We start from the raw sequence: 24,284 nt of genomic DNA, 5'->3' as shown, positions 1-24,284 counted from the left end.
GAAATAGGGATGGCCACCACTCTTCATGCTTTTTTACTGTAAAGGGTATAGCCATCTTCTCTTACCCCCCAACTTCTTCCTGTAGCATAAATTTGGCCTTGCTGCTGGGAAAAAGGGCAGAAGAATTTTTCTGTTGCTTCCATTTTCACTGGTGCGTGTTTATACAGAAGTGTAGCATAGGCAAAGTAATCTGGATTTCTTCACAGTTTCTGGCAGTTATACCCTGTTGGAGAACACAGGGCAGTGTGTGTTGCACTTGAAACTGGCCTGTCTTTTCTGGGCATTCTCTTGCGAATTCTCTTGAGGTGTGTTGCAAACTAGAGCTATGAAAAGCAAGTGGGTAGGGGGTAGAAACAACATCAGGTCTTTCTGAACATACCTGAGCCTGACTGTAGCTTTTGATTCTTCCAGATTGTTTTCCTCTCTTTCTGCTTCTTATAACCGTATACAACTGTTAAGCATTTCTCCAGGAAAAACTGGTCATGTAAAAGTGAACACTTCCCTAGTGGAGTAAATAATGCTTGTCACTTGAACTGCTGCTAGTAATACTTAGCATTCTATGGCATGTCATTGCTGTGAATAAACATAACTTACCATAGTGTAAACTTGTGAGCATAACTTAGCATTCATGTGTGTACACTCAGTGTTGAAACAGATTGTCTTGCAAAAACTGAACTTTCACTTAACCTAAATCTGGAAATGGGACCAAGAATTACTAGGAAAACTGTGCCTCCTCCTGTCTTTGACAGTCACAGATACAAGTATGAATGGAGGTGCTTACTGAGAAGTTTGCAGCAGGTTCATGCTGCCAGATACGCCAGCTGAGTACCCGTTTACTGTAGGGTAGCTGTATCTTCGCTACAGGACAAAAACTGCTGTTGCAGTCTGAGCCTTCAGGGTTCTTGCTTAATTGCCCAATAGGCTAATTTTAACATAGCAGGAACAATCCAAACTCCCACAGTAGGGAGAATAGCTTTTGATTGGGATGAAATATTGGGGTTTCATAAGGAGGAGGTAAGGACTTCAACTCATCGTGTTTGACAACTTTTTCTTGCATGTACCGCTGTCTGGTGGGGTTTTTAACTGTTCTGTCTACTTCACTTGAAATTGGAAGCTGTCCAGATGGTCAAGGCTTGGGGACTGGGTTATATAAATCATAAGGAAGTTGAGCACTCCGAAATGGAGAAAGAAAGAGAAACAACTGGAAAATGAAAAGTCCTGATGAAAAGACTAGAAATTCAGCGCTGAACTTCAGGGCAGAGTTCACGTACAAGTTTCTTGTAATTGCAAGTGCAGCTGTAACACTGCGTTCTACTTGCATAAATAAAAAGTAGTGTTGTAGTTCTCTTAAGGGTGGAAATAATACAGTTCATATACTGGTTATTACGCAGGGAGTTAATTAGAGCTGAAGGCTACATGTAGAGTTCTGTTGGTGCTTGGTCTTTCTTCGTTTTGTGTTTGGATTTGTTGTTTGTTTTGTTTTTTAAGACCAGAACTGCATTGCTAATGGCTCCTAAAGTGAAGGCTGGGGGTGAGAGGGAGAAGACCAACAGACGTGTGTGTGGAATTAAAATGAATAAATGATTCTGTAGCAGCAAAAGCTGCTATCTGTTTTCATATGGATTTCTCTGGAAGTGGATTCTGTCATCCAGCTGGGACGAGTTTCAGTTGAATTTTCTGTTATTAATATTTTATTCTTCTGAGTGTAACTAGGATAAAATAACCTTGTTTCACTCTTGCAAAGTAAAACCTGAGATGTTTTAAGCACGGGAGTCTGTTCCCTGCAAAAAGGGAAGGAGTGGCTCATTCAGATCGATGCGTAAGTGGAGCAAAAATGTTACTGTTTGCTTTTGATCTGTCTAGTTCTGTGATGTTACAGGAAGGGGTGTGGAAGGGGACTGGCTCTGGTTTAAACTCTGTTTCTTTCTGCTCTTTTCCCTCCATTCATGTGAATTTCTGGAAGGTGGGCTGTTGTGAGTTTAGTTTTTTGTTTTTTCAGTTATATTGCTGGCAGTGCCACTAAATAATAGGGTGTCAGTTTGCAGTATTGTTCACTGAACTTGTAGGAGGAACTGGTAAGCACAGGAAGATAATTATATCTTAAACGCGTGCTGGCACCATGCAATAGACCAGCAGTGCATCATGGTTCTTGGCTATATATGGGAACTTTCTCATGTTTTGTTGCTTCTGGATCAGTATTGGAAGTGCCACAATGTAGTGGACATCTTTTAAATCCTCCAGTATCTTTTGAACAGAAATCAAACATCAGGTGATGTGCCAGTGAGCTCCACACCTGTTAGAGGACTGAAACTGAGAAGTGAAACTGCTCTGTATGTTATCTGCCCCCACCTGCATTCTGTAGTTCTGTACTGTTTTATTCCTAGTGTTTGTTAATGTTCTGTGCTCAGCGTTAAGGAGTGAAGGCAATGTTTGTGCATTGGTATAAACCAGCATTACCTACCAGGGATTTACCTTCTTGTTCTGTTAGCTGCTATATTATTGGATGAAAGTACCAAAACCTGAGATTTTCCATAGCTTACTATAAATTTTGTAATGGGAATAATAATAATTTTTCAGACACAAGCTTCATGTCCTATTGATCGCAGACCATTTCGAGCAGTATGTCAGCTTGGTGCATTAGAAGATCAGATAAAGGTACGTTTCAGGCCTACTTTTTCTTACATAGCTTCAGTTGTATTAACGTGTGAATTAAGCTGCAGCCTTTTATTCTGATGTCTGTGTTAAATAAAACTCCTTAATGAAATAATTACAGCTGTAATGTTTATATTGGGTACTTGAAGCTAGGAATTGCTCTAATTTTTTCAAACAAAATGTTTACTGTAATAATAATCATAATGTTGTTATTGGTACTGCGTACTGTTTTTGAACGTTCCTGATATATCCAGGAATAGAACTACAGTAATTGATCTCCAAGTACTTTTTAAAACTAGGTTATGTAAATGAGTGCTAAATTAATAAGCATGTGATCTTGTATATTCTCTTAAGCTAAGAGAAATTTTATATGTTCATGGTTTCCAATTCAGGGACAAAAACGAATGAAGGAGGGATCAGTTAATGCTAAGCATTGCTTAGCCTAGATTTCAGTATCTTTTCACCTTTTGGTTCTGAAAATCACTGCTGTGCAGAGCAAGTTATCAGTCAAGAAAATTAAATAGTGATGGACTATCTTGAAAATGTATATAGAAAGATGCTGATATTCCTATGCACAGTTTGAGGTTCTGTGGTAAACTTGTGGTTGCAAGTAATTCTGAAGCTACTGGCTTTGCTTTAGACCATGCTTAGGGAATGGGTTCCTCCTGGCCATTTCTTGTGCTTCTGGAGCCCCAGGTACTCAACTGCAGAGCAACAAGGTGGCAGCCGTGGCTGTTTCCTTCTCATCAAAAACCAGATGTAGCATGTTCTGTTTTTGTTTCTGAAGAACCACAGAAGCAGCTGAAGGCAGATAAGCTGAAGTTTTCATTTGGAAGAGTTTCAAGGCCTTATCAAATTCTGGTGTGAAGGGGTTTTGTTCACAGAACTGCATTATGAAAAGTAGACAAAGAATAAGAGCCCTACTGTGGAAAAGAGCAGTAGGGACAGGTGGAATTTGTACTGAGAGTTGTTGACGTGGTGGTCAGCGTTAGCAGGGGGCAGTGTCAGCATGTGGGCAGCTTACCCATTATGGTATTCAATAACTAGAACATTAATAGCTTAAAAAATAACCAGGTTGAGAACCTAGAAAAAGGAAAAATTAAATGTCTAGTGAATGGAAATGCAGCCAATGAAATAATTTTGTTGTTGGAAAAAATCAATCTACTGGATTTTCAGTGAGGGACAGTGAATAGAGTCGAGATCCTTGCTGTGGCCGGCTGGATATTCAGGAAGTTCTGATGCTGTGGAATTAATGTGCATCTCTGGCATAGTCAGAATATCAGTATATCAAGATGTAAGTTTTTTCTTCCTCCATTTGATGAAAAAAATCTTCAAATCTGTGAACTGCGAGATGAAGAAAGCAATGATCTGAGAATAGTTCCAAGGCCTTCTGTTTGAGCTTATTTTTGTGTCGATCTTAAGGGAGCCTGAGTACGTTTATAGCCTGTGTTTACTAAGGTTCTAAACTGGACTGACTTCATTTTTTCAATGCAGATTCAGGTAGGAAAACAGCAGAAGAGAAAGAATGAGGAGGAATGCTGTACCCAGAATAAGGAAAAATATAGCCATGCAAAGATGAGAAGATTCCTGAGGTTGGTAGTGCGCTTAATATCCAGCATTCTAATTGGAATTATCCAAAAGCTTACAGAAACTAAAATCATTTTTAAGCTTAAAAGTTTGTGTAATAATTCATCTCCGTTAATGTTGCAGAAGAGCTGTGTGTTCGGACAGAGGGCCCTTAGCAGCAAAATGGAGGAAAGCTGTGAAGAAAAAATACAGTAAGTTGTTATTTGTTCTGTTTGCTAAAATTGCTGGGTTATATGGTGCAACTCTTGTATTGCTTTTCTTGATGTGCTTTTTTTTTTTCTATGGTATTATATCATTATTGTTTATATTTGCACTTCTAAACCAAATGCCAGGGAATTGAAGCTTGGAAGAACAAAGTTGCAATATCAGGGACTACTGTACTCCCTTTACTGGAAAGGCCACCTCTTCCACTTCAGTCACAAAGGAGTTATATTTAGTTTCAGTGTAAGGTCATTGTATTTAATGCATTGCTGACACACAGCCAATGGTAAGCAAAGACCAGGAAGGCTTTTTATTGAGAGTTCAGAAACAAGAAGCACTTAGCAGCATTATGAGTCTCAATTGGTGGGTACTGTTCTGTGTATTCATAACTCCTGAAAATGAACAAGTATCAGAAGCAATGAGAAGTAGTTGCTGTATGAAAGATTATTGTGAAGATTTTACTTTTACTGAAGTTGTGTAAACACATTGCAAACCATCTCAAGATGCTTTTTTATTAGCAACTTACTGTGTTAACAATTGTAATGACCAGTTTAAAATTAAAACGTTGAAGTCTAGATCACAGTTTTGCTTCTTATTTCACACAGGTTTGTCTGACAAACACAACAAGAAAGCTCTGTCTGTGAAGGTAAGCAGGATTGGTTCTGAGAATGAAACATTTGTAAACGTTTTTATTTCATGAAGGTATCTTTCAAACAACCTCTCACCCTATCTTTAGTGAACTTCATATTCATTCATTCTGGAATGGTCCAAAACTGTTCAGTTTATCTTGTGTGTTGTAAAGGAAGTGATTAGAATACAGCATACTGAGTGACACGACGTTTTCCATCTCCCTGACATTTTTGAGGTGGTAAATGTTTTTGTTTAGTTTCGGATATCACATTTAAAATACTGTAACTACCCTACTTTCTATCTTTATTCATCAAGAGAAGGTGTGATCATCCATGAGCTGTTAACCTATTAACCATTATAGGAGAGATATGAGAATTTTCATTATTTTTAATGAAAATTAGAAAAGTAGTAATTAACCAATTTGTGAGGAATAAGCCACAGGCATTCCAGTTTGCATGAAGCTGATTTTTAGTAGGAGATTACAAATGCTTATTTTCCTAGGCTTCTTATTTTTGTTCATAATTTTCAGCATATATTACGTGTTCTAAGTGGAATTTTTAAGCAGCTACAAAAGCTCTGTTGTTTGTTTTCTGCTTTCCCCCCTTTCATAAATATTTCAGGTTTCTTAGATCAGTGCTTTCCTGATTGTAGGTAGTTAACCTGTAAATTTGTTTGCATGAGGTAGTTGTAGGGAATTGATTTCATTTTAGAATCATAGAATCCTTAGAATTCAAAGGGACTTCTAAGGCCACCCAGTCCAACTCCCCTGCAATGAACATTGCAACTAGATCAGGTTGCTCAAAGCCTGGTTCAGGCTGGCCTTTAAAGTCTCCAGGGATGGGGCATTAACCACATCTTTCTGCATTGTGAATGAGTGCTGGTGTTTATTATTTTGTCTTACCTAAAGTTTAAAATCTGGGAGGTCCTTATTTTGCCTGCTGCCTTCCTGCATGTAGTGTAGGGGCATGTACTATATCGTGCAGCATTCTGTAGCCGGTGGCCTGAGTTGTCCCTTACATATATTTGATCTTGTCCACTGTAGTGTAGTAGTGTAGTAGTCTTACAGCTAGTGTTAACATTGCCTTTCACTGATTTGAAGATGTTTGGAACTGGGACGGTGGTGCTTAGCGGTAGATCAAGCACTCATTTGGCTTCAAGGTTGATCAGCGCTTCCATATGTGACTTCCACGATGTATCATATCAACTAGAGGCATGGTCTCAAACAGTAGAGATTATAAAAAATCTGAATGAAGAGAAGTGAAATTTGTGAGGACGTGCACTGCTTAATTAAATTATCCGCTTTGTGTTCAACATTTGAAAGGACGCGCTCATTTTCTAACTGCACTTCATGAAAATATCTGTGAAATGGTTGGAAACCTCTTTCTTTTGTAACGGAGGGGAAGATGCTAATGGTCACAACCAGAGCATCTTTAAAACATTGTTATAACATCCTCTTAGGAGAAACTTGCTGTGATGCAATGGATCATGGTACTGTCAGCTGGCTTTCTGTGCTGAAGTTTCATAGATCATGTAGAAAATGGCTACATTCTTGAGACAAATAATGAATGGATGCTTACAAAGTTTGATTTTTCTTCAGAGTAAATATTTTCTGTGAGTTCCCATCTTAAAATATGGATGATAGGGAATGAATAGGGATGTCTCAGTCAAATTCCAGCTGGCGTTAGCCCTTGAGGTGATAGGATACATGGCAAAAGGAGGTCACTGTAGATTAGTGTGTCAGTCTGGGAGCTGTCTGGAGGATTATTGTTCAGGGCTTTTTTAGTAGTCAGCCCAGCACACAGCAGCAGAGTCAAGCTGTTTACTGAACGCAGTGCAAGAATCAGTGCACTAACGTACAGTGGTTTGTTAGGTATTGTTATCTATTGAAATGAAAAGTGGTATCTGTTGTGATAAAAGCTGATTCTGAGGATTTTTCTCTGTGTGAGGTTGCAATAGACAGATGTACCATTTAACCTCAAATATTCTATTTAAAGATAAAGAGGAATCCCAGCTACTTGCATGTTTTCTTTAGATCAAGCATGGAGTGAGCAGAAGGGATCTATCTGAAGGTGCTGTGGTTCAATAGCTAGCAGAAATGGCAGTTGTGAAACAGCAAATAGTGGGCCCATTTATTTATAACTTCTATATGAAACACTAAAGGTTTTACTATGAACTGTCTGTAAAAAAGATTTTTATTTGCAGAGGGTGCGTGCTAAATTTCCTCTCTTCAGTCTCAAAATTCCCATTTGATGTAATGGCAAAAGGAGCTGATGCTGAGCCTGCTTTTTCAGAGCTGAAGTGTAGCTGACATTTAATTTCAGTACACGTTGGTGTGTTAGATGCTGATGATTTCATTCTGCATGTTATGCTTTTTTTGTAGACCAGAAGACAGAGCTGCTGGAATGAGTGCTTCAGGACTGGTTTCTATAGTACGCTTCCAGCCAGTGGTACCAATGAAGAATCCTTTCTTAGCTGTAGAAATGACTGGTTAGTGTATACAGATGCTCAAAGTAAAATTAGAGTTACTGCATGTAGATACTGTAGGTCCTTCTGCTTTTATCTGTATGTTATTGCCTTGCAGTATTTTGAAGTTTAACTGCTTTTATATTTGTTTCAAATCAGCAGTTAAAAGATAAACTCTTGCAAACACTTCAAAGTGAGTGCAGTTAAATCAGCATCCCAATATCTACTATGTATTCAGCATAAAATATTTAAGATTGTGCTCTTGATTCCATTGATTTTAATAGGAGTTTAGCTCATATTTCAACTACTTTCAGAACTGAAGCCTGGAATAGAAGAGGGCTACATCTGTTATTCCCAGAGCAGGTAGTAAAACAGCTAACAATAAATCTCCTGTTTTGTAGCAGAAACAGTTGTGGGTTTTTGTTGTTGTTTGGTGACTCCAAGTGAAACACTTTCAATGGACGCTAAGTAATTTTGCATAATGAACTTAGGACTTAAGGAGCACGGGAGATGTTTTTCAGAAGGAGGAAAAAGGCTATCTGAGGAATAGCCTAGAATAACATTATTTGGATAATGTGACCTCATAAGCAGAATGCTGTCGGTGTGTTCTCAACAGTTCATAAATGAAAAATCCATACATGGAAAACATGCAACACAAACAAAAGAAGTACAAAGTTTTCTGCATCTTTCAGCTCCCCAGAATACATATTTTATGTCCTGATTTGCATTTTCTCTGCCTAAAAGTATATTTAGGACTTCTGTTACCCTTGCTATGACTGCTTTTCCCTTCAAACTGTGTATGCATATGCTTGCATCATAGCTGCTGAAAGTTATAGTACAATTAATTTGAAAAATAGCAACTGATAAAAGCAGTTATTGAAATAAGGAATTCTAATAGTAAAAAGGTATTATTGAATGACGTGATATTTGTATTTTAGTACAGAATCCACAGAAGTCAGTGTAATGATCAGGCAGAAGAGACAAGAACTGGAATTGTCCTGTTCATCAGTGCTTGCGAGAGTTGAAAGGTGTGTCATGCTATTTTATATGAGTGGGTATTCTTCTGTATCTTGTACTGCTTCTCTGTGATCCCCATGATGAGCACAGTAACATTTACATGTGCACCTGTCACTTCTCATAAAAATGCAAGCTTACACCTGTTTTTCCGCTTAATTTGGAAGGTCGTGTATCTGAGCTCTTGAAATTGTTTCTATCATTAAAGACCAGGATGTGTTTGTTCTGATGTCAGTCTGACTCTGACTTCCCTTTGTGGATTGTTCCGGCTTTTCTTCTCTGGCTGTTTGTAAACGAATTGATATAGAAAGAGTAAGAGGGATTTTTATCAAATGAAACAAAGCACGAGAAACTTGTTGCCAGAGAGCAGATAAATGAGCATTAAAACATACCCTAATGGTATTTTCATGAATCTAAAGCAGAAGTATAAAAACAACAGATTTAAGGTAAAATAATAATAATAATAAAAGTCAAACTGGCTCTCTTTGGTATTAATTCTACACCATACCTCTGTCTTTGGCATAAAATGGACTACAGAAATTGGATAAGAGATTTTTGATTATAACTACAAGCTGCACTTGGGATTTAAAGAGCAAGTTATGTATTTCTTTTTACACGCATTTTCCGTCAGGGAAAGTTTCATTTCAACTCAATGGTAGCTTAAAAGCAGTAGATTGCAGCTAAATTTTTTGCAGCCTGTCTCATATTTCTGCAGGAAAAAAACACTGTTCTTACACCGAGGTGCTATATTAGCATTCAGGATTGTACTCCCAGTAGCATAGTCTACTAATTTGAAATAGTCTCTTTGTTACAGTTGTGTTTGACTTGAAGTGTACATTGCTTTAACATACCATACTTTCTTCTAACTGTTTTACCAGATTAGACCTCACGGTAAGCCTGAAAGAAGGGAAGCTTTGTTTTCTGTCAGCTGTGTGTTTCCCTCTACACTGTGAGGTAGAGGCCTTGTGTTTGCATAATGTTCTTGATGCATTCTTTCCAAAACGTCCTGCAAACAACTAACATCAACGATTTTACTTTTACAGAACTCCTTTAGTGTCTTATGGAGCTGAAGCTGAGACCTTTCTTCTTACTTCCACTGCAGTGGCAGGGACGGTTCTTCCAACAAATATCAGGCCTTTGGAAAACTTGGGTAAACTTTTTTTTTGTAAGTTTTCTTTATAGCTAATGGGGAGTATTGTTAAAACGTGATGCTCAAAATTCAAAGCAGAGTGTACGTAGTTGCAGCTGGGAACAAAATGTTTTGAAGTTCGATGCTGTTTCGAAATCAGCTGACTTGCTTCTGAAATTGGAGTACAGCTTGAACCGTACAGAAAACAAGCGTTGGATTTAGGAACTTAATTCAGCTCCTAAATTCAGAACTTTCTTTCATGTTACAGCTCGTTATCCTATTTAAAGATACCCTGCATTACGATACATTCTGAGTTGCTCGATGTATTCCAGTGGTACGTTTCCTGACTGACTAGAATAGTCTGGAAACTGCAACATATGGATCAGTATATTTGCAAACTCAACAGGGCAGAAACTTGGAGAGGTGCTGAAGCTCCACAGTGTGACAGGAATTCAGCAGAAGACAAGATATGGAAGGGATTACCTTTCCCCACATGCTTTAATTGCTGTCTCTCTATACTCAGCTGGAATGTAGCTTCTCTTCCCATTGGCTGCACTAATGTCAGAAGTGGAAACAAAAGAGTGCTGTCCTTTTAAGTCTGGAGATTATACCTTCTTTGAATTTGAAATTAGGATACTTTAATTTGACGAGTAGGAAAAAAGATGGGAGAGATTTTGGTCTCTTGGCCTACTTGACTCAAGGAAGTGACTTATGGGGAAGAATTAATTAAGAGGATGATTGAAGAAATTCTCTATTAGTTCGTAGTCCACATTGTTGTTAAATGTATTTATTTCACTTCCCCACTTGCCAGTAAAAAAAAAATAGGTTACTTCCTCTGTCTTTTTTGTCAGTTTAACCGATGCTTAACTGTTTCTGCTTCTAGTTGTAATAAGTCTATGGTAGCTTCTATCTCTTGATTTCCCTTCTCCCTTTCATTTTCACTGTCAGACTTCTTTGCCGTGTACCAAAAGTGGAAGGCAAAATAATCAGTTTTTCTATTAGTTGAAGAGTGTTTAAGTAAGCTCCAAAATACTTTTCAGTATTGGACAGTTTCTAACAGATTAATTACCACTGATAATTACTGCAACTGATTTGCAAATACTGATGACATTGTCGACTACTAAGGCAGAACGTGAAAGTAAATGCCTTTATGCTGTCTTTTGGGAGAAGCAGAAAACGGAATCTTTGCAGGGGGAAAAGAGGGGACGTGTTTTTTAAATACACATTTTCAAATACTTTTTCTCACTTGCTCAGGTTAGAAGTTGAATAGTTCTTTAAACAATCATTTCACATTTTGTCTACTAAAGGTGAGATTCTGAAGTGTGAGGTTACGAAGACAGCAAATACATTTATTTCTGTAAAGATGCTTTTGCCATATCTAAAGTGGAGTTCAGATATTTAATGTAGTAGATTCTTTATTCTGTGGACAAAGTGGAAGACAGACATCAATACTGAAGCTTAAAACATTTTAGTGTGTGGACACTAAAATTCAAGTAATCTTCAGATTTGACTTGAAGATTTCCTGGCAATGAGGATCAGGCAGGAAATAGGAGGCAGAGTCTTCAGATTTCGCTAGTGGTTCTGATAGGTGTTGAATGTGAGGAATCCCTGTGGATGTTGGGCACATTCTGTGAGTGTTCCTTCCCCATTCAGTTTTTTTTATATCAGCATAAGAGAGAAAGCACGTGGAGAAAAATGGTAGGGAAAAAAGCAAGGAGAACTGTAACCTGAATACTTCTAGAGATGCGTGGCAAGCGAATATGTGAAGAAGGAATTGACCTCTTATAAGTACTATGAGATGAAGAGGCAGAAGATAGAGGAAACGCGGGTAAAACTGGGACTTTCTGCAAAGATAAACAATGAGAAAGAAATTAAAAAAAAAAAAAAAAAGATATGCAAATCTAAAAAAAATGGTTTTTGAAGCTTTTTTGATGCTTTGTCTTATTTCTCTCTTAGTATATACTCTTAGGTAGTTTATGAAACAAATACTTTAGTATTTGTGAGATGAAATAATGGACAACTCAAGAAATTAATATAGTTCTGAATTGAGTATTTAATTTATTTACTTAAAAAATCACTTACCTTAAATTCTTGAGCTGTCACTCGTAAGCTTTCAGATGTATCGAGTACGTACAGTCCATTCCCTCTGCTGGATGTCAGCTGAGTTCATCCAGTTTTCCATGGAGTGTGCAGGGACTTCCTTAAAGCTTTGGGATGAGTTTACACTGTCAGAAGTTAGGGTCTGTAGGGAAGTGTGTTGTCATTGGTACTTCTCATCAAGTGCTTCCCTTGTGGCTGTCCCTGATACTTGTCTGGAAATCTTACTCTAGTACTGAGTTTCTCTTCTGTAGTATTGAGCTTTGCTTCCATAATATTGAGGCTTGACTTACAACAAGGCCTGCACACAAGAGTGATGGGGATTGTTGTATGCTAAGAATACTGGATATTTACCTTGTCACTTTTGTAACGGTTTAAATGCTGACTGTATTTGAATATCATTCTTGCTTTATCAGCAGTGGTATAATTGTGAATATCATTACTGTCCATATAGCCGTGTCAGCACTGCTGCATCTCCTGGTGCCTAGTATTTGATTTTTGTTAGTCTGATTCTGTTCTTTAAAGAGAGTCTGCACTGGGGTGGGGTGGACTTGATTTTAGCTAGTTAAGCTGTGGCAGCATTTCATACTGCATTGTATATTGTATTGTTTGATAATATCCATTAAACAGGAGTGTCATTTTATGCTCTTATTTGTATTTGTGTAAATGTTTATTACCTAGCATTAAGGTATTCTGCCTTTATTAGAATCTTTAGGGAAAGGATATGCTGTTGCATGTGCCCAAGAAGGAGAAGAGAAAAAGCAAGCATCAGGTTCATCTGGCACTAGGGGAGCTAGAAGGAAGTCTGTTAATACTACTCCTAGAAGAAGGTCTGCACGGAACACCAAAAATGAGACTCTGAGTCAGTCTCGGAGCTCACCTCGGTCAAGCAGTTCAGGGTGCAGTGCTCCTGATGGCAGTAATCCACCTCTGAATAAATCCTCTTCAGAATCAGAGAACGTTCTTCCAAAACGAAATACTAAAAGAGCAGGTAAACAACGAACACCTCTGGTTAAAAAGAAACTGAGAAGTTCTGCACGTTCTGAAAGATCCTCCAGTGATTCAGTGGATGAGGATGATGATGATGATGTTGAGTCCGAAGCGGTTCTAACAGTAGATAAAGACCTGCAGTCAGATAACGAAAGCAGTAGTGCAAACCTTCCACAGAAAAATAATGCAGAATCTGGTAATGTATTAGAAAGCTGTAATGAACATGCAGAAATTGAGGAAACTACAGGAGAACGTGAGGAAGGTGCTTCAGGCAATGGAGATGTAGGTTCTTCTGTCCAAGAATCTACAGTATTGACTTCAGGAGGAGGAAGTCAAGAATTTGAAATAAAAGATCTTAATGAAGAAAATGTAGAACTTGGGAATCAGGATGCCTGTGAAAATACTCTTGAACAAATGGGAACAGTGACAAGTCCCAGAGATGAACTGTGTGACCATGCAACATTTGAAGATTCACATGAGATGTGTAGTCCTCAGGAAGAATTACTTGAGAATATAAATACGTTGACAAAAATGCATCAACCAATAACTAGTCCAAAAAGTGAATTAGTGGAACATCCAGAGCCTTTGGAACAAGATCAGCCGTTAGAGAGCCCCAGAAGTAAATTGCATGAGCATACAGAAACCATAGAAGTAGATAATGCTAAGGCAGATGAAGAGACAGTAATGGACTGTGCAAGTACAGGCACTCAAAACTTTAAAAGTGATGAAGACATGGAATTAGATAGGTTAATATGCAATGCTTCTACAGACACAGAGCAAGCCTTAAAAGAAAGCCCTGTGCCAGAGGGTGAAGAGAATAGAACTTCAGAGTCACCAATGACAAATGCTGAACGTAAACATTTTGGTGAGGATAACAATGAAATGATACCAATGGATTGTGACTCATTTTGCAGTGACCAGAACGAACCTCAGATTGAACAGTTGCCACCAGCTGAAAGTATAGAGCAGGGAAAAATGGACTCCTTACAGTGTGATGCAGCAAACTCTACATCAGCTTCAGGATTTTCTGATGAAAAAGATGAAACCGTTCGCCAAGAAGGAGAGTGTCCGTCAGAACCCAAAAAAGACAAAAAGACTCGAACGAGACGGTCTCGATTTCATTCTCCATCAACAACTTGGTCTCCTTCTAGGAGAGACAGCAGGAGATCTCAGTCACCATCTCCTAAAAGGGAGATGACCAAAGAGAGAAGTTCCCGATCACCCAAGAAGGAAACTGTCAGGGAGGGAAGGAGATCCTTATCTCAGTCTCCAAAAAGAGAGACACTCAAAGATGAGAGAAAAACACCATCTCGATCTCCCAAGAGGGAAAATGTCGGGGAAAGGAGGAGATCGTCTTCAAGGTCAAGAACAAGAGATTCATCTCCAAGACAAAAATCTAGATCTCGAAGTAGTGATAGAGATTGTCAGAGAAGGGATCGTGATAGAGAGAGAAGAAATAGGAGATGGTCCAGGTCCCGATCCAGGTCCCGGTCACGATCTAGGTCAAGATCACATTCAAGGACGAGAAATAAAGGTTCTTCATTCTCTAGAAATGAGAGGGATGGTCATTCACCTCGTTGGAAAGATAGATGGGCAAATGACAGCTGGAGGAGTCCCAGAGGAAACGATCGATACAGAAGAAATGATCAAGAGAAACAGAATGAAAGTCTAAAGGAGAAGGACAATATGGAAAAAAACATCGATGCTCCGTGTTCTCCAGACAAGCGGAGGAATGATTGTCCAGACTGGGTAATGGAAAGGATAAACTCCATTCCTGAGCTCAAGAACAGAGACAGACCTCACTGGGAAGACAGCCGGCATGATAATTCAGGACAGTCTTGGAATAGAAACTTTGGTTCGGGTTGGATTCCAAACAGGGGGAGAGGTCACCGTGGCAGAGGTGGGCGTGGAAGAGGCGGTTTCGCATATGGAGACCAGAGTGAAAATCACTGGCAGAGTAGAAAGCCCCTCTCAGGGAACTCAAATGGTTCTGGGAATGAGGCTACAAGGTTCTCAGAGCAGCAGCCATACAAGCGTAAGAATGAACAGGATTCTTTTGATACGCCTGCTGATAGATCTGGGTGGACATCTGCATCCAGCTGGGCTGTTAGAAAGACTTTACCTGCTGACGTGCAGAATTATTATTCAAGAAGAGGACGAAACTCATCAAGCCCGCAGTCTGGATGGGGAACTAGACAAGAAGAAGAGACACTTGAACAAGGTATACGCAGTTTTGAAACAAAGCTTACTCAAAGATGCAGTAGATGAGTTAAATTCTAGTCGTGTTGTTCTGTTTGTTGCTTAGTTCTTCAAAAGAAATTGGGGGTGAATTCGTAGTAATTTTGCAATGTGGAGTACGGATTCAGAGTGTTTTGTCAGGGTTTTGATGGGTTTTTGATTTTTGCTGTAAGTCAGAATTTTTATGTAACTTGCAGACAAGGCAACAACAAAGAGTACAACTTCAAATCACTTTAGCTAAAGAGAAAGCATCCTCTTTGTGGCTACCTTTAGCATCTGCCTGCTTTTTAAAAGGGTAATGTTTTTTCAGGGAGTCTTAGGTTTGCCTGTGCGGATGCATAACGTAGATATTAGGTAGGATAAATAACATGGACATTCATCCTGCTTCTAGAGAAGCTTTTTCCTGTGGATGGGATTGATTCTGAATACTAGTAAGTTATCCACAGATCATTAACACTCTGAAGTAAATGGTAGATGTAAATTGTATTTAAAAATCACAGAACCAATTCTGAAGGCAACCATGCTTGCCCTTTCATGTTGTCATGTGGCTTTGTCTTTTGTTTTTATCCATTTTTACCCTACATGCCAGCAGTGGTGTTTTTCTCAGAGGCAGCTGCATCAAAAGCTTCTTATTTTGAGGCGAATTTGACAACCTTCAGTTTGCTGCAGGAAAATACACCAAACCCTTTAATTGCAAGCATCGTGCATTTTGCAGACATTATTTTCCATTGTTTGGGTTAGTCATACTGACATTTTGAATCTGAACTCCAGATGAGAGTACTCTCTCAAAACTGGACAAAACAGACTTGTTTGGCACCAGGACGTGGTCCTGGGCAACCTGCTGTAGCTGGCCTTGTATAAGGAGCTTTGGACCAGAGGGAAGCATGAGGGCTTAAATGCTGTTCCCTTTGAATGAGCTGAAAGGGTTCCTCAAGGAAGGGATTCTGAGGGAATGAGAAATGCATCCGGATTTATAATCCCTTGTCCATAGCCCAGACCTAGCTGCTAGGCTTGTTAAATGGCTCACTGCTTATACCTTACACTGTAACTTTTACCTTCTGTTGAAGGTAGGATCGAAATAGTAAAGTCATTTTGAAGAGTGTCACCCCCAAGAGGTTATTTTTACTTCTAGGCTTTACCTCTTGCGCCATCACAGGGTTTTTAAATGATTTTCTGCTTATTGGCATCTTTCAAAATTGGCTGACAGCGCATGGACAAAGGAGAGCAAAAAAAGAAGTAACATATCCAATAGCACAAGAACTAAACAAGTTCTGTTGTCTTTCTGTTCCTTGGGGGAGAATTTTTGTTTCACTGTGGTGGAATAATATTATATAATAATAATACTGGCTGTGCTATGGGAACAATGAAGAGTAAATGGAAATTCAGAATGCAGACCTGCATAATAAGGTGACCTTTTCTTAAGCTCGGAAACGAGCACTTAGCCCAGCGATGTGTCTGGTGACGAGTACTGGGCAATAATGTGATGCAGTATCTTGGAAATGTTCAAATAGAGAACTCCTTTTGAAACTCTGTGCTTAGTGAAGATTTTAGACCACCTGCTTCCACATTTTGCTGTATAAAAGATGGATTTTCTGCTTCATGTATTATCTGTGTTTTTCTTCTGATAGATCCAAACCTCAAAGACCAAGGCAACCAGCAAAGTGATGGTTCTCAGTTACCAGTAAATATGATGCAGCAACAAATGAATGTAATGCCACAAGTGAATGCACAGCACCAGCCTATGAATATGTTTCCATATCCCGTGGGTGTCCCTCCTCCTATGATGAATATGCAACGAAATCCTTTTAACATCCCCCCTCCTGTGCCCATGCATCTCCATACCGGAGTGCCTCTCATACAGGTAGCTGCTCACACAAATTTGTCTCAGGGATTACCTCCGCCTCCACCTCCACCCCCACCATCTCAACAAGTCAACTACATTGCTTCACAGCAAGATGGAAAACAATTGCAGGTATGCTTTATCAGAAGCCATGGAAAAAGAGCTCTACTGAAGTAGCATACTTAAGGGTTTCTTAAATTTAAGACTACCAACTTGATAAACTTATACTTGCAGTTTCTTTCTCTCTTGCCTGTCTTCTCTCACCCCACATCAGATTTTAAGTAGAAGTGTCCATGACAATTAGAGTTGTTAGGGGACCGTAGCTTTTAGATAGCAGCACCGTTGTTTTGTTTGTGGTAGCGAGATGTTCCAGCTGGTAATGGAGCACTGAAAGTTCTTCTCCCTTGTCCATTACATTTTTCTCCTTAGCTTTGGGAATAATCAATTTCAAATTTTCCCCTGCAGAATCAGGGGACGCTTGAATCCCCTTTCTGCAGCATGGAGAAAGTGACCTCAACCCCTTTGCTGCAGTTTTCATCCCTTGGTTTGTTGCATGAACAGAGGAAAGTTATCAAGTACTTCATGGCATCAATTTATTCCACGCTTCCATTCTCCAACTGTCACTGTCTCAGCAGCTCAACCCACCCCCACTGCCACATTTTCTATTCTTTTTAATCTTTTGAGTCTTTTAGTTAATAATTTTCAAGTTTTCTGTGGTAAGCTTTACTTATCCCTTCTTGCAAGATTCTCCTGGCATTGGGTGCCCTATTTGAGACCTAACTTTTGCTTTATTACTCAAGTTTCAACAACTGCTGTGCTCGGGCAGATCAGACCATCGTTTTGTGCCTTCCAAGACAGCCTAAAACAGTTTCTGTGTACGCTAGGTCCTCTTGTAGCCAGCTGTTTATATTGAGAGCTTTAGTATCAGAGAAAGGAAAATAAACAGCTTCCAAAACGGCGAATGGCCCTGGAAGGAGATGTAACATCAGTCTGTGATGTACATAGCATTCTTAAGGGCTTCAGTGAGGTTTGTCCTTCCCTTCTGTTGCAGGACACTTGCTTTAACCTACAATGCTTTGCCCTGCATTACAGGTGGAAAAAGAGGTTCTAGAACAACCAATTTCTAAGCCTGTTTTCATCAGTACCTGAAAGTTGAAATGTATTGATAAATCTTAACATAATGATGTTAAAAGAATGCTGCTGTTAATCACTCATGTATTCAGGAGGAAAAGTTCCATGGGAAATACTGAGTGGGGTTAGAGGCCATATGAGGTGCTTGAATAGAGAAACAGCAAGGTACTATTTGAACTAAAATGCCCGTATGAAACCTGTTGGTTTCATTTGTGCTGTCTGTAATTAAAATGTTTTCACAGTTGGAAATCCAATACACTTGATCGCTAAAGCACAAGAAGCCAGGATGTGTTTTGTGAACCGCTGTGAAATGTACCTAGTGAGGCAGTAGGCACAGCTCTGTAAAGGCTGTGTGTTGCCCCAACATAGAGGCGAAGTTCAAGCTGGTAACGAACATGAGAGTAAATGTTTTCAAAGCAGCATCGTTTATAGAGTCATAGAACCAGAGAGCGGTTTGGGTTGGAAGGGACCATTAAGATCACTGAGTTCCAACCCGCTGCTATCTGCAGGGACACCTCCCTCTAGACCACGTCGCTTAAAGTTCCATCCAGCCTGACCTTGAGTGTTTCCAGGGAGGGGGCATCCACAGCCTCACTGGGCATTTAATGTTAATCTCATGTACAAAATAGAGACCTCCTTTTCTCTTCAGTGACAAATAAAGAGGTTCTTAGCCGTAAGGTTCCTTCAGAATGCACTAAGGCCATCTTGCCTCTGCATGGGATATTTTGTTACAGGGATCTCCATTGGGGCCAGAATCTAACTACTGTAGCAGTAATGTGGTGGATGCCTTCCTTTTCAAGTCTTTCTGTCTGTCTTTTGAGTAGATTTGATATTATTTGCATATTTTCCAGAATGATGAAGTGTGGAAATGACCTGATGAACCAAAGTGTGTGGTATTGATGCTTTTACTGTAGCTGCTGAAAGAGGGAGTAAGATGCGTTATTCTTCAGTATGAGAATGTTTTAACTACCAATAACTTCTTAAAAACAGGGTGTTCCAAATGCTGCTCATGTAAGTAATAACATGAGCGCTCCAGCCTTGCCTGCTCCAGCAGCAGTCCTGGGAAATGTGGGAACTGTTCAGGGACCAACTTCTGGCAACGCGACGTCATCGAGCCACCTGAAGGGCTCCAATGCAGCTGGAAAACTGGGAGAAAACAAAGCAAGTGTAACAGTGGAAGCCAGCGCAGATAGCTCGAAGAAGGACCAGGCAAGTGTCTATATGTGTATGTCTACGTGTGTGCATGTATCATATGCCTATATAGAATTTTTTATATTATGAGACCCTGGTAGCAGCTCTTGGGGATATCCCTTAATACACCTCATCCTGTCATCTGTGTGATACGCTGTGGCAGCTCTGGGCTATAACCAGCCAGCAGCTCTTTGGAATGTGGTCTTTAAAGCAGCTCTATTACAACTACTATTATTGTAACTGCTGTGGGACAGCGTTCCATGCTGAGTAAACACAGGCAGCTCTCCTAAGTGCTGGAATTTGAGTAAGGGGAGCATAAGTTTTCCAGTTCTCTTTAGAGGCTTCTGTCTGATAAATGCTGTGATGGATAAATTCGTGTGTAGGCATTGAAAAAATAATACTTGTTTCTTTGTGGGTTGTTTTGTTTGTTGTTTTTTTTGTCAGAAATTGCTAATTCAAGAAAAAGCAGCACAAGAAGTCAAACTAGCTATTAAACCTTTCTACCAAAATAAAGACATCACTAAGGAAGAATATAAGGAAATTGTGCGGAAAGCTGTAGATAAAGTAAGTTGTCTAGTAGCAAGGCATGAGATGAGGGTGTTCCAGTTGAGGTTGGCTTGGGTTGGATTTTCTGACCGTGTGGGGGCAGCTCGTAGTTGCTGGGAGGGAGAACAGGAAAAGCAAAATTCCCCTTTCTCTGTTCAGATGAGCTTGTCCAGCTCCTGGGATCGGAGCTCAGTTATTGACTGGCTGAGTTGAGCAGGGACTGGGGGGCAGTTCCTTGTGGAGTTTTGTCGCTTTCCAAAGTTACACGGAGATGTGGAAACTCTGGGCTGCTGGGAGAGCAAATCCTGTGAAACGATCCCTGATTGCAACGGATTGAAGCGTTTCTTTTTTCTTTAAACCTGTCGCAGGTTTGTCATAGCAAGAGTGGAGAAGTTAATTCTGCAAAAGTGGCCAATCTGGTGCGAGCGTATGTAGACAAATACAAACACTCACGGAAAAAGAGCGCGGAAGAGGCGGTGTCCTGTGAAAGGAAATGATGTCGTTTCAGTTCTTACCTTTATTCTCTCTGCTAAGTGCAATTTCATCACGAACCGTTCGCTGAAAATCGGACACGGCCGTGCTTTGAATCTGGTTTTGATAAATGATTTTTCAATGTAGTATATGATGTTTTGTTCTAAAGAGATGCAGAGCTGCAGGGCCACTTCTTTATTCCTTTTTAAGAGCAGATGTATTAAAAAAGAGGAAAAGGTGTAAAGAAGAATCATTAGGAACGTACGATTGTGTGGATACGTAGATGTACAGCATTTTGACTTCAATGGCAGTGCATTAAATTAGAAACTTGTCTGAATACGTTGATTTTTGGACCAGGTATGTACAGTACATCTAATCGGTCAGATGACGGGAGTCTTTTTGTTTTGATTTCTCAGTGATAGCAAAGATGAAATAATGTATTGCCTTGACAGATGCTTTGAGCATTAAGTGGACAGGCTGACCGCAGGGCTCGCAGTGTGTATATACAGAGCACATGGAGTTGTCTGAACAGAAGAACTGTTTGGATTTTAAGAAGAAAAACCAAGAAGAGTAAAGCTCGGTGCCCCGACTGAAGGGCGCTGCCGATCCGTTGTAACACCAAATAAAAGTTATGCTGCTCGGTTTCGTTTGTGACGTTTTTCCGTTTGTTTCAAGGTAGTGGGATGAACTGGATGAATTTTTATGTGCTGAATGGTGCCTTCAGTCACCACACACCGACAACCTCAGCTCAGGCCTAATCCTGCCCTCAGCTAACAGCAGCGGGGAGCTGGATGTCCGGGCACCCCAACTCCTTGTTTCTTCAAGCAAGACCAAGAAAAGCTGGAGTTGGTTCCTCAGGTTGGCTGCTCACAGACTGTCAGGTGTACCAACCTGAGCTGTGCCCTGCTTCCTTTGTTAGCCAGGGCCTGGAGTGTGGAGCACCCACCTGCCATCAGGGGAAATGCACCACCTTAAGTGCACCGGCTCTTATGCTTCCCCAAGCACTTTCTTTAGAGAGGTCACAGAGGTACCACAAGCATTCTGAAAGCAGATCCAGAGTGATAAAATGCGCTAGAAGAATGCTTTCACCTAATGTAGAGCGAGTGTTACTGAGAGGGCGGCAGTGAGGGTTGCTGAGATCAATACAAGCTCCAAATCCTTCCACATTAGAGCAGGAAAGAAGCCTTTCTCTGAGCTTCACTCTGAGACACAAATGCTTTCCTCAGGGAGAGGTGCTTCACCTCAGCGCTGCGCTCAGGCCTGGCTGTGTCGCCTTGTTGAGGGGCTGCTTCACCAGCAGACCATGCAGACAGAGCATCAGCTGATGTTTCTGATAGCTTGTCTTGACAGCCTGTAGTTCCTGAGTCTCCTGTTCTTAACCAAGAGCCCATCCTTACCCTGTAACTTCTGCAGAAGCCTGAAGATGAACTTAGGGAGATACAGCTGCAAAAGAAAAATGAGAATGTGATGCTTCTCAATTATAACTTTCTACAGACTTAATGAAGCCTTTGACTGTCTGTATTTATTTGTGTGCCTAAATAAAAATACTGTGTAAATTAGAAACTGCTATCATACATTTTCTATAGTCAAGCCAGGTTTTAGGGCTTTCAGAAGCCTCAGTTTTACAGTGAGGTAGCAGTTTGTATGAGCTCAGGAGCTCTTTTAAGCTGGGACAGGTCAGCACTTTGGAGAAATGTAGCAAATGGTCGCTATGTCTGTCCTGGTTTATCACGCCATGAGTACTTATTTTTATTGCATTTTACTTCTCTGGATTTTTGGGATTTTAATGACTTTTTGTACCTTCATACAGTTGAGCCTTGCTATAGAGCTCCTTTCAGGAGTATGTAAATGTGTGGGGTTGTTTTTCTTACAAAGGAGAGGTGGAAATGGCCGGGGGGGGGGGGGGTGATGATGGAGTGTCTGAGCTGGAGGCCTGGGGTCACCGATCCCATTTTGCAGCTCCTGCCACGTGCCGCCATCTTGGTGGGGCGGTGGCTGTAGTGATGCTCCACTGTATTTCAGCACCAAGAATGTGGGATGGATTAGAATGTGATCAAGAACTTTGTACAATGGAATATTTTAGAACTTGACAGAAGAAGATATGCAATTCACTGCAATTTCTATGCTGAATTTACCAACAAAAAACCTTACTTATTGCCTTAATACATGGACTCTCCTATGTTTCCCCAAAAGCAGTTCGGTCTGTGTTGGTGTGACTGCCCGTGAAGGTGTGTACGTTAACGTCGTGGTCATGTTTCTGTTCAGATGCTATGAGAGCTGTATTTCTATTTATTGAAAGTCTTGTACTGAAACTCGTGCATGCACTAATACTGAAGGCAAGTGCTGGGAGCGCAGAGCCCAGCCCACCCCTCTGTGGTATCCGAAACTCATTGGGTCCAAATTGCCCCGAGGGAAATAAACAACAACAGAACTGTACTTGTATGAACTCAGGCAAATGAGAAGCGTTGTTCCCTGCACTCCTCCCACTGCCTCACTGTGCACGCTGCTCGAATGTCTCATCCTGATGTATGCTGGGAGCGCAGTGCCTGTCCAGAGTTACTGTACGGTGTTTGTAGCATGAGGCCGGAGTGCTGTCTACTGAAAGAAAGAACTAGTTTTGTGTAGTGCTCAACGTTTTCTAATAAATTCTTTTCACTAAGCTGCCAGTACTCGGTGTTTGCTCTTCAGTGGTTCTGGCTCAAGGTTTACTGCAGAAAGCAGCAGCAGTAATTAATGCTGCTATGCATATGCGTATTTAGTCTTGTTTTACTCCTCCTCCTCTGAGGAAAATACACTAATAGTTACTGAAAATGCACTAATAGTTGGGTGTGGGGGCTTGCAGGTAGAGCACGCTGCTGTGAGGAGCAGGAGTGGAAGTGAAGGATACAACTCAGCAGCTTCACTGGAGGCAGTGAGGGGTAGAGGTGCCGGGCTGATGAGACTGAGAGCACTTCAGAAGGAAGGCTAAGAGGCACAGGGTGCATGGCAAGGGGCGGGCTTGGGCTGCTGCTCCTTGGCTGTAGGAGGGGTGGAGATAGATACCTCTCACAGGTAGAGGGATGTCGGGCTCACTGCAGCAATGGAAGACAGGCAAATGGATGGCAGACAGCAGGACATTATTGCCAAGAAAATTTAGTAATGAGGAGGAAAGTAATTAAGTAAACTGGCTGTAGTTAATTAAGAATAAACTGCATAAATTGCAAATCCGTCTTATTTCCACAAACTTGTCTGGAGCCACGTATGGTTCAGGTGTACCGACAGCACAAACTGCAGTTCAGCCATTGCTGCAGAGGGGGTTTGGTCCATTTTGGCTGCCGAATGCCCAGCTGTGCCAACAGGTGCTGTTTGTACAGTGTGAGCACAGGGAGGGTTCCTGTACTGACTGCGGGATGGCCCTGCATGGTTCTGTCAGTGGGACCCCGAGGGATTGCCAGAGTGATTGGGTCAGCACTCAGCACAGCATTGGCAGCGGTGCTCCGTGGTTGCCTCAGACACTGCGGTGCTTGGTCACAGCAGTCACAGAGCGCATCATACAAAGTGCAGCTGCACTGCCATCCTGACGCCAACACCTGCCCGCCTCTGCAGCTGCAGCAGGCTGGGCTGAGTCACAGCTCCACAGCTATAGGCTTTTCAAACCAGGCTTGTGCTTTGCTGACAGGCTGTGCCCGTGCTCAGTCAGTCTGCCAGCTGCTCCCCTGGCGCTGGTGAAGCAGAGTAACATGCATAAAACATAAGTATTGCCTGTAGTGCCCAGGCTTCATCTTCAGTACCTGCGAGTGGGCCCAGCCACCACGGAGCAATTTGGGCTGGCTGTGTGCCTGCAGTGAGCAGTGCTGAGCGCGCGTCACCTCCAGGCCTCAAGTGGCAGATCTGCACATTAGGCATCTCTCATTCTATCACTGCTACCTGGAGGAGAGGCCAACACTCACCTCAGGCAGACAGCTCTGAACCAAACAGCCCCACACAGCCCCGTGTATTACAGTGCCCACAGTCATCAATGGCCTAATCGAGAAATGGGAACAGCAGTACAGGCAGCAAACGAGATGATGGCCTACTTCAGTAGTTACTTGGAAGCAGCAGCCTTCAAAATAATCAGTATGGCAT

At 41.0% G+C, this 24,284-nt stretch overlaps 1 protein-coding gene across 4 annotated transcripts in view; it reads left to right on the top strand.

The window, feature by feature from the left end:
• The window catches only part of SCAF11 (SR-related CTD associated factor 11), a 38,332-nt gene extending 16,594 nt beyond the window's left edge, over nucleotides 1–21,738 (top strand). For 2 of the 4 annotated variants that reach the window (XM_072350465.1, XM_072350474.1), the window contains exons 4-15: nucleotides 2,578–2,655; nucleotides 4,147–4,244; nucleotides 4,363–4,430; nucleotides 5,046–5,086; nucleotides 7,451–7,557; nucleotides 8,472–8,561; nucleotides 9,591–9,697; nucleotides 12,480–14,984; nucleotides 16,630–16,973; nucleotides 18,963–19,181; nucleotides 19,608–19,727; nucleotides 20,078–21,738. In XM_072350465.1, coding sequence (XP_072206566.1) covers nucleotides 2,578–2,655; nucleotides 4,147–4,244; nucleotides 4,363–4,430; nucleotides 5,046–5,086; nucleotides 7,451–7,557; nucleotides 8,472–8,561; nucleotides 9,591–9,697; nucleotides 12,480–14,984; nucleotides 16,630–16,973; nucleotides 18,963–19,181; nucleotides 19,608–19,727; nucleotides 20,078–20,206 — 3,906 coding nt within the window. In that variant the 3' untranslated portion in view covers nucleotides 20,207–21,738. Of the gene's footprint in view, nucleotides 1–2,577; nucleotides 2,656–4,146; nucleotides 4,245–4,362; nucleotides 4,431–5,045; nucleotides 5,087–7,450; nucleotides 7,558–8,471; nucleotides 8,562–9,590; nucleotides 9,698–12,479; nucleotides 14,985–16,629; nucleotides 16,974–18,962; nucleotides 19,182–19,607; nucleotides 19,728–20,077 lie in introns of those variants that run through there. The other 2 variants (XM_072350485.1, XM_072350496.1) reach the window with 2 other exon arrangements.
• Nucleotides 21,739–24,284: the final 2,546 nt, after the last annotated feature.

Source organism: Excalfactoria chinensis, chromosome 1, assembly GCF_039878825.1.
Source record: "Excalfactoria chinensis isolate bCotChi1 chromosome 1, bCotChi1.hap2, whole genome shotgun sequence".
Classification (NCBI taxonomy): Eukaryota; Metazoa; Chordata; class Aves; order Galliformes; family Phasianidae; genus Excalfactoria; species Excalfactoria chinensis.
Note: the sequence above shows the minus strand (reverse complement) of the source record. Positions and strands in the feature narration are given on the sequence as shown.